The 10084-nt window shown below is 38.3% G+C and overlaps 1 protein-coding gene across 1 annotated transcript in view; it reads right to left on the bottom strand.

Moving 5' to 3' along the window:
• The window catches only part of prrc2a (proline-rich coiled-coil 2A), a 19286-nt gene extending 10871 nt beyond the window's left edge, over window positions 1-8415 (bottom strand). The window contains 5 exon segments of the mRNA XM_046843923.1: window positions 1-42; window positions 1718-1895; window positions 3411-3562; window positions 8094-8198; window positions 8278-8415. The exon segment at window positions 1-42 is cut by the window's left edge and continues 55 nt beyond it. Of these exon segments, the coding sequence (XP_046699879.1) occupies window positions 1-42; window positions 1718-1895; window positions 3411-3525 (335 nt within the window). The 5' untranslated portion in view covers window positions 3526-3562; window positions 8094-8198; window positions 8278-8415.
• Window positions 8416-10084: the final 1669 nt, after the last annotated feature.

The raw sequence follows: 10084 nt of genomic DNA, 5'->3' as shown, positions 1-10084 counted from the left end.
GGCTGCTGCGACTCCGGCTGCGGTGCTGACGATACATCGGTACTGCGGGAGTAAGAAGAGGCACACGTCAGACGAGTGCGAAAGGAGCGAGATGTTGAAATAAGACGCAATAAATAAATAATGTTGTCGGGAGGAACTTTTGAGCAACTGGTTTCGGTTTTCTTGAAATATGCAGCAATACAAAAATAAATAAACCCATGGATTGCTACCTATCCTGAACTTATTTCTGTTAATTATGTCCTGTAACAGCACCTTGTGTGTTTCCAACAAAGTGATTTGCAATTATGAAATGTATGAGGAGTCAATGGTTCTGTTTTAACTGAAAATGAGCGGTTCATCACATATATTAGAAAACGATTAAATCAGCACCTTTCGGCTGGACACATCAGATCAGTGGAAAGAAAAAAAAAAATTTAATACAATTATAATTCTAATCCAGAAAATTGCTGGATTGAGGTTTGGGTTCATAAAAAAAAAAAAAAAAATAATAATAATTAAAAAAAAAAAAAAAAAAAAAAAAACCCAACATTTTAAATCCTAATCCCATCTAGAAAATCGCTGGATTGAGGCTTATATATATATATATATATATATATATATATATATATATATATATATATATATATATATATATATATATAAAAACTAATAATAAATTTAAAAATTACATTTTAAATTAAAAAAAATTATAAAATTAATTTAAAAAAAAGAAAAAGAAAAAAAGAAATTTAAGTCCTACTTCCATTCAGAAAATAGCTGGATTGAGTTTTGGGTTAAAACAAAAAGAATATAAAAATATATATAATAATAATAATAAAAAATAAAATAAGCGTTTGATGTAAACGGAAGCTTGAGGACGCTTGAACCGCACTGCAGAAATCAGGGTTTAACTCATTCAACACACACACGCAGACACTTAATAAAAAAATAAAATAAAATAACAAGGTCTGTATAGTGTATGACCCTCTATAACCCTCTAGGACCAGTTTTTCTTTGTTGCATTGGAGCGTTTTTCAGATCAGAAACTACTTGTCCAACCTACTGAATGCTTCGGTACATTTCCTTAATTGATTGTATATTTACAATTGTCAGATTATCTTGTTTGTCAGGTTGATTAAAAAAAAAAAGAATCCCCCAAAAATCTCGATAATGTAATTTCTAAGAAACTTTTTTTGCAAATGTGTCAGACGATCGTCTGGTTCTCTAAAACAAGTCAGAGGTGAACTTAGCGAGCGTAAAGACGGGATAGCAATTTCCGAACGAACACTAGTACAGGAAAAAACCCACATCCAAGTAATGTGCAACTTTGTGCTGAAGAAATTCTGTGATGTGACTAAACGTTTTGACTCATTTGTGAACAATGACAACAAAAAAACCTTGTCATTCTGATTGGCGATGAGACGTTCATTTACACAAATACTATCGAGAGATGAACTAAAGACTTTTGAGAACTTAATTACGGGCTTTTTTTCAACAAAATCCGTCGTGCTGTGCTGTTTGTACTTATTGTTTTGAGAAATGCTCGTTCTGGTTTGCAAATACAGTAATCCCCTGTTTTTTTCTAATCTCTCGCCCCCCGGTTTATGAGGAAAAACTGTAAGACGATCCTCTAGTAAACTTCTGCCCCGATTACAAAAAAGACCCCCGGGAGGTTGTTTTTAAGAGTAATTTAATAATAACGACTCCGATACGATATTATACAATTAAACAGACTTACCTCTTTGGGTCGGCTGATTCTGGCTTGCTTGCCCATCCTGTGCCGTCTTTGGGAACGAGCGAGACGTTGGGGTCGTTGCCTTTGTTCTCCGCCTTCAAACTGGGCAGGTTGGCAGGGGGGGGCATACGCCGAGCAGAGGCAACTTTACCAAGAGACTGCAAGCCATGACGAGGGGCAACTAAGAGGATATTACGAGAGCAGGTTAGAAGAAGTAGTAGTATGTTTTCCATCACATGTTTACAGCTCAGGGATTTATAGCTCTCTGTTGTGACTTGGTACACAAGATAATTACTGCTGGAACAAGTACAAGCAGTACACAGCAAGGAAACGGCATTTTGAAACGAGTCACAAGCCTGATGCACAGCCAAACAAAAAAAAAGAAAGAAAGAAAGAGAGAGAGAGAGAGAGAGAGAGAGAGAGCTGTTCACCATGTCTGGGGGTCAGATTACAAGAGAGCTGAGATGAAAAGAAAATGATCAGCAAGCACACCAAGCTTCCTGTAGCATTTTTAATCATTCGGACGGAGAAGCCTTCAGTATGTTAACACTTTATACACCTGGCAAAGCCCCTCAGCAGAGTGCTTCAGCATGCTTCTAGTCTAGTCGTGTTCATTTCTCCTCAATACAGTATCCATAATGAGCCCTCAAACTACATATTCCGGGTGTTTGATCTTTTATTAGCAAGCACTTCTTGGCTAGCTTGCGTTACAGTTCCAGATCCCACTGTCATAAAACCATGTGAAGATCTTGGATTGGTGGTAGAGGATGGGATGTCTTTTGGAGAGTTAATAACTAGCGATCTCAAAACATCTACGCAACTGTCAATCGTTCCAAATTCACATTGACGACCGGCTCATCTCGCATATAGTATCCACGTATCCTGGTCATGGCTGTGGTGGATGAGGAGCGCAGCAGGAAAACATATACATACATTTATATACTGAATAGTTTATACAATTCAGTTGTGTGAATTGCTCCGTTTTGCTAAATTATGTACTGTAAATTAACAAATTACGGTATACTACCGCATACTGATCACCATCCATAAGACTCCTGCATAGGCTAGACCATATCTTGACGATATTTTGAAACGCATCTAAATTATAAATCGGGGACTCTTCTATATATACACACATTAATCACACAAACGAAACTGGTCGTATTCAGAGGTGAACTTTTTAGATATTTTTTTTTTTTTTTTTTTACGGATTTGCGTAAACCCGTAAACACACGACCATCTGATAATCGACTGGCTGAAGCAGTTTTGGACCAAATCTCCTGAGGACTCTTTAGCGAGTTCATTGCGGTCATGTAGATCGTGTGCCGGATTGCACACCTGACGCTCGACAGAAAAACTACCACCCTGAACGAAGGCCACGGTGAAAGCCACAGGTATCTCTTTTACACCCGAGGACGCGAACTGAAACCTAAACCGAGCAAAAGCAGTGAGACTCAATTTAATCGACCTCCTGTTCGAGGACAGAAGGAAGGATCGGAGGTGGACAAAGCAGGAGCCCAGGAATCCAGGACAAGATGGTCAGATAGTCAGGCTGTTTGTATTTATACACAAATTATATTCGAGCTCAAGTGGGGCTTCGTCTTGCATTCAGCATACAGAGACAGAAAAACCTCTGGTCTGAGATGTGATCGTACAAAAAAAAAATTATAATAATTATAAAAAAAAAAATACTCACCAACAGGCTTCTGTACTTCAAGGCTCTTTCCTTTGTAGGTATCAAACAGGTTGAGAGACGCATACTTGGTTTTGCCATCCTTCCCCTTTGCTGTTTGCCCAGAGCGCTCTGACATTGCGCTGCACGCTCATTGAGTATGGTGAGCCCTGAGACTGGCAGACACGCAAAAAGAGAGAAAGCCAGGATCAACTTCGATGCAAAGGAACATCAGCTCATGAATCGGCGGCTTTTAATTATGTCTGGGAAGCACATTAATAACACGGTGTTGATCGTCTGTACTTTCACAGACGGCTGCTTTAACAGACAGGTGACAAATTAAAGAGGGTGGAGAAGGAAAGAGAAAACGAGTGAAGTTAATGACAGATGGACTAGATTTAACCATCTTTGTGGTATGTAGAAGACACCTAGGCATCAAAGCTCTAAGTGACTAAAAGAAAGGCATTATTAGGGTGGATGCTGGAGCTTCAGGCAGACTGAATGTTAATGCAGGACGTGACGAAACGGTGAGATCGGATGAGTACAGAGTGAGATTATTACAGCGGGGTTGCAGGAGGATTCATAAGCAAAAAAACAAGAAAAGCAAAAAACTAAAAGTGCATGTTAGAGTTCAGTGGTGCAGCTGAGACACACATATATAAAGGTGTGTGTGTGTGTGTGTGTGTGTGTGTGTGTGTGTGTGTGTGTGTGTGTGTGTGTGTGTGTGTGTGATGACAGTAACTTGCTACACGTGATCATGCCATGGCTGGTTACACAGCTCCTCATAAATCAAAATTGCTGCATCAGCAACTGAATAAACAAGTCTCGAATCGCATAAAAGATCCTGGACTGTTAATGAGAATGAACAGGTTTCCCTAATAAAGTAATAAAGTTCAGCCAAACCGCAAAACGTTTAGGACGTTATTACGCATACAATTACACACGTTTCGAAATGCGTATAATAACACGTACAATTACCTAATGCGTATAAGTATAAATTATATACTGCAGTGTAGGGCTGTGCTTATCGATCATTTCATTATTCATGCATTTTACCAATTAATCCCCCAATTAATCAAATAAATCGGATAAGAAGTACAAGAGAATATAAGACGGGTCTCTTAACGTCAACAAGTAGTTAAAAAAAAAGTTGGAATTGCGAGAAATAAAGTTGATTGTTTACATCCAGGTTGAGAAAGTCATAATACACAGTCAAAATACTTTTTGCTGTCTAGAGGTAGGTCTCTTCTTTTCAGTATTCTTGGAGGTGCAAATAAACACAAGCGCCTGACTGATGGAAATGAAAACGTTTCTGATGATGCTCATGGGTGTGGTCTCTTCCACAAGAGCTCACTGAATTGCTTGAATGGGGATGAAAAATGATTTCGGTCCGATCCTATGTCCAAGAAAATCCACCAGCTCTCGACCCAACGAGTCTGGGCTTTCCCTCCACCCCCGAAGTGTTAGACAAACGTTCTCCACCATGAGGGACTAAAAGGCTTAAATACAGGTCCAGGCGCCTGTTCTCTGGTGTCTCCATGTCTGCTGTTGCTTTAATTTAATCTTGGATTCACTCATGATTATCAAACCCCATTCATAACATCAGAATGCTCTTGCTTTGCTTTACAATGCGTTCTATTCCTATTATATAATTATATACATAATATAAATTTACATACATATACTTTTTTGTTGTTTATACCAGCACATGAACACTTTATAACAATTACAACACACTGAGCCACTTTAATCTGTACTTCTGTCACACACACCCATCCATCCATTCTGTTTAATTCATGTGTGTGTGTGTGTGTGTATATATATATATATATATATATATATATATATATGTTTACAAGCTAAATTTGAATTTTGGCCATCAATCTAATCTCACAACTACGACAGGGTTTATAACTGCCCATACCAGAACAGACGTATTAAACGAAAGCGTTATCACGTGGCGCATTGCTGTATTTATATAGTGAGTCAAAGACACGTGCTTAAATCGAATCATGCACGTTCCCTTCAGACAAGCAAACGTAATCCTACGATTTTAATAATCCCAGAACTCAAAATAGCAAACGAACGAGACGGCCGTCTCGAAAACATACTGCAGCCGCGATCAACTAATCCGTGCACCAGGAAAAAGAAAAGAAAGAAATCGTGCCTTTTGTTGATACACCGATCACAGGCTCGAGCAACACGTGAGTTTCGCACTAATTCGGCTCGACTAATTCTTCAATCCGAGACGTTTCATTTTCTCCCTGAGCTGTTTATAAAAAAAAACTTTTTCCAGACTTGTATTATTCTTTAATGAAGGAACGAACATGTCATGATATCCTACAACAATGTGGCATAAGCTCTCTCCCCAAACGTGAAAAACAAACATGCGATTTCGGATTTTGCCTGTAAACCGGAGAGAAAAACTAAAAAAATCCCTACGCTTTGGAGCACCTGAAACTATGAAGAGAGATAGAAAAAGAAGGCGAAGGTGCAGGGATTAAAAATCCCACACCATTTGCAGCTTGTGTGATGTGAACGTACAGGAACATGTGACTTTCGCAAAGACCGGACAGATGTGGTTGCCATGGTGATGCATTATAACTGATGTCCCTATGCATGCGAGTGTGTGTGTGTGTGTGTGTGTGTGTGTGCGCGCGCTGAGAAGGGGGGGGCGAGAGGGAAGCCGCAGCCATGGCAACACCGGGGTTGATGGTGCGAGTTTCTCTGCTCACCAATAAAAATCCCACACAGATTCAGTTCAGTGTGTACACTAAAGCGTGTCGGGTTACGCAACGACAGCGTTTACACAGCGTCGCTCCACTCAGAGTCAGAACACGATTAAACTCCTCGATGGGGCACTCGGGTCCTAAACCAGTGACCTTTATCTTAACTCGACATAATCCATTTCTATAGAAACCGATTACGTTCACATTAATCGTGAATCGGACACAGGATTTGTGAGATTTTTGCCAAACGAACACAATCGCGTGCAAATCTGTTCGTTTACATCTTAACAAACGACCAACAATCTCACTCTTAATCTGTGTGTCTATCCATCCATCTGTCTATTTGATAGATAGATCGCTATTCATCTTTGGGGGGAAAAACACGCATTGCAGCAGCACAAGGCATAAAAAGTATACTAAAAGCGTTACAATAAACGATAGTATGAGAATAAGTAGACATTTGTGTGTATGTGTGCAGTATATAAAGTATTTCCACCACCACGCTGTGTGTTTGTAAGGTCGATAATCGGTCGATTAATATCGTGACCCGTGGATTATACCGCCAAGAAACATCAAACCGCAACAGAACTACAGAAAAGCGCCATCAGCACCGTGGAGCGTCAACACACCGCTACCAACCCGGAGGATTACAACCTTTAATTCGGCATCATTAGGTTCATAAAACGATGCTGATAAATTAATAAACACTAAAAAACAAAAACAAAATAATCCCGAAACACGTCGTGGTTTATAAGGATCTCAAGGCCTAACCCGTGTAGCTTAGCCACAAGCTAACGTAAACGGAACCGACACCATACGCGAAAGAAGAACATTTACGTTTGTTTTTTTAACATTGGTGAAAAACCAAATAAATACAAAAAACTCAAAATAAAAAAAAATTACGAAATAAATGGTGTAAATGCTACAGACTGTGTTAGCATCTCTCCGCTAGCTAGTTAGGCCTCTTTACGGTTAAAAAAAAAAAGCAGCAATGTTTGAAAATAAAACCAATATTGTAATTAATTAAATATATTTTAAGATGATTATCATGTATTTGTTTAATAAACACGTAATAAATAATCTCTGGCTAAACAGAAACCCGACACCAGGGATTTGTATTAGCCGAGACGACATTTTTTAGGGGGGGTATGTGTACGACTTGTTCTGTTCCCACACACGAATACATACAGGTGTAAAAAAAAAAAGTCACGAAGTGGTGAATAAACAGACGTGTATTTACACACGTTTTTCACGTGATTATAAGAATGTTTGGTGTTATTATTGTCGGAAATACAAGTCGTGCGTTAGCGCTCGCGTACAAGAACAAAAAAACAAAATGGCGGCCACTCCGGCGAAGGCCGTTAGCATCGGAGCTAAGTGTCCGTGACGCTCCTGTATTTGATTATTTGACCCCGTTTTTTGTATTACTCCTCAAAATACGCATTTAAAACGACATTCAACAACTCGTTTAGCATTTCCGAGTGTAAATCGGAGTATTGTACGAGTCCTAAGCGGAGTTAGGTTTCTGGAGAGTTAGCATTCCGGCTAACAAACCACCGAGTGGAGGTTTTTAACACATACAAACTCACATACACTCGTTTTTAATACAATTAAAAACCCTAAACGCGTTATTTATACTATAATTTATATATTTTAATGTGTATATGTGGACATGTTGAAATCTGTCCCAATGTTATGCTAAGGTACGACCAGGGGACATACAGTGTACATAGGAACGACTTAACTACCATTAAGATCACCGTACATACATATAAATATACACATATATATACTTATAATATTTATATTTCTTTTATAACACGGCGAACATGTAGGTATGAAGTGTAGGTTCTGTGTAGCTAACTCGAGCTAGCTGTGCGCTAGGTTAGCATCCCCCCCCCACAGACACACACACGGAGAAGAGCAGTAATTTGGTGAGAAATAAAGTGGAGTGATAAAGAAAAGCCGGGTTACTGACCTGGTCTCGTTCCGACTCGTCTCGAGGTTGTAATAGCAGGATTATGTGATGAATATGTGGAGTAAACTGAGTCCTACAGTCCTGATCCACACCGCAGCAACAAACCTCAAGAAGAAGAAGAATACAGTTATTATTGCCCGGATTGGGATCACTGGAAACGGAGGTGTGTGCGGTCAAAACTCACTTGTATTCCTTTTTTTTTTTCCCCAAAAAAAAAATAAATGAAAAAGGGAAAAAAATATATATATTATTGAGGTGTAAATCGATCCGTCAACTACAAGAGCCGTCAACGGCTACTGAAGCTGTAGCGCAGAGAGGGGCGGGGAAAGGGGCGGGACATGGGTGGGGAAGGGGGCGGAGTCGGAGTGGTATAATATACTTTAAATTATAGATAGATAGATAGATAGATAGATAGATAGATAGATAGATAGATAGATAGATAGAAGGATGGATGGATGGATGGAAGACATAGAGACAGACAGACAGACAGAAATACAGATAGATAGATAGATAGATAGATAGATAGATAGATAGATAGATAGATAGATAGATAGATAGATAGATAGATGGATGGAAGACATACAGACAGACAGACAGACAGATATATAGATAGATAGATAGATAGATAGATAGATAGATAGATAGATAGATAGTTTTATTTGTTTAGTGTTTTAACAGTGAATTTTGTCCCAAAGCAGCTTTACAGAATAATAGTTATTAGTGTATAAGTTTATGAAGGAATTTATAAGTTCACTGCTTATAAATTAATAAATGACGATTGAAGCAGTGGTGACAGTGGTGACCTGTGAGGAAAATCTCCCTGAGATGGTATACAGAAGAAACCTTGAGAGGAACCAGACTGGAAAGAGAATCCATCCTCATCTGGGTGACACCAAATATTCATTCATCACAGTTGTAGAGGTTTAATGTTCAGTTATTCTCAGGGTTCTGTGTGTGTGTGTGTGTGTGTGTGTGTGTGTGTGTGTGTGAAACCTGTCCTTGTCTTTTATGAATACATAAGATCATTGTCTCGTGATCATGCAAAACATGGGCAATTGAGAAAGCTAAACAACAGAATGTCACAATGCGTGAAGGAACAAAAAAAGAGCAACGCCCTTTACTTAACTTAGGCCAAACAGAATGATCAAAACACACACACACACACACACACACACACACACATATTTTGCCCTGAGCCCTTACTTTGTCACATGGGAGCATCAAGGTGAGGGAGAGGACATACAACAAAGTACAAGAAGAAAACTAATTATAGTTTAATTTAAAAGATCACAGTAAACAAGAGGATAAATTATTATTATTATTATTATTATTATTATTATTATTATTACTAAATTAAACAATACACTTACTGTATGGCCAAATGTCCTAGATAGATAGATAGATAGATAGATAGATAGATAGATAGATAGATAGATAGATAGATAGATGGATGGATGGATGGATGGATGGATAAAGTTTGCCTGATACTCCTTAAAAAGTTATCATAAAATGCTCTTTACTTTCATTTAACATCACTTACACCTAAATGACGCGATCGTGCCACAAGATAGCGACATTGTGCTCCTTTTAGGTCTAAAACCACTGCATACAGACGCTTTGTGACGTCATAAGAGGCAAATTGAGACTCAGAAAATCAGGAAGTTCTCATGAACCTTGAGTTCAGCATGTTGTGTCAAATCACCATCAACAGTAAACAAATTCGCACTTTGTCTTGACTTTTCACCGAGTTCACTTTATGCAATGGAGCATTTTTACAGTACTGTTAAAAGCTTTATTCAATGTAGGATTTACAAAAAAAATATTATACTTATCTATTATAAATAATAATAATAATAATAATAATAATAATAATAATAATAATAACGATCCTGATTGCCAACCTAGAATCCATTGATTAAACCTTAAATTCTTTGAATCAGGTCTATTGAAAGTTCAAGATACTCCAATGTGTTTCCAAAATGTTTTTTTTA

The sequence above is a fragment of the Silurus meridionalis genome, chromosome 29 (genome assembly GCF_014805685.1).
Source record: "Silurus meridionalis isolate SWU-2019-XX chromosome 29, ASM1480568v1, whole genome shotgun sequence".
NCBI classification, from domain to species: domain Eukaryota; kingdom Metazoa; phylum Chordata; class Actinopteri; order Siluriformes; family Siluridae; genus Silurus; species Silurus meridionalis.
This window is presented reverse-complemented; position numbering and strand designations above follow the sequence as displayed.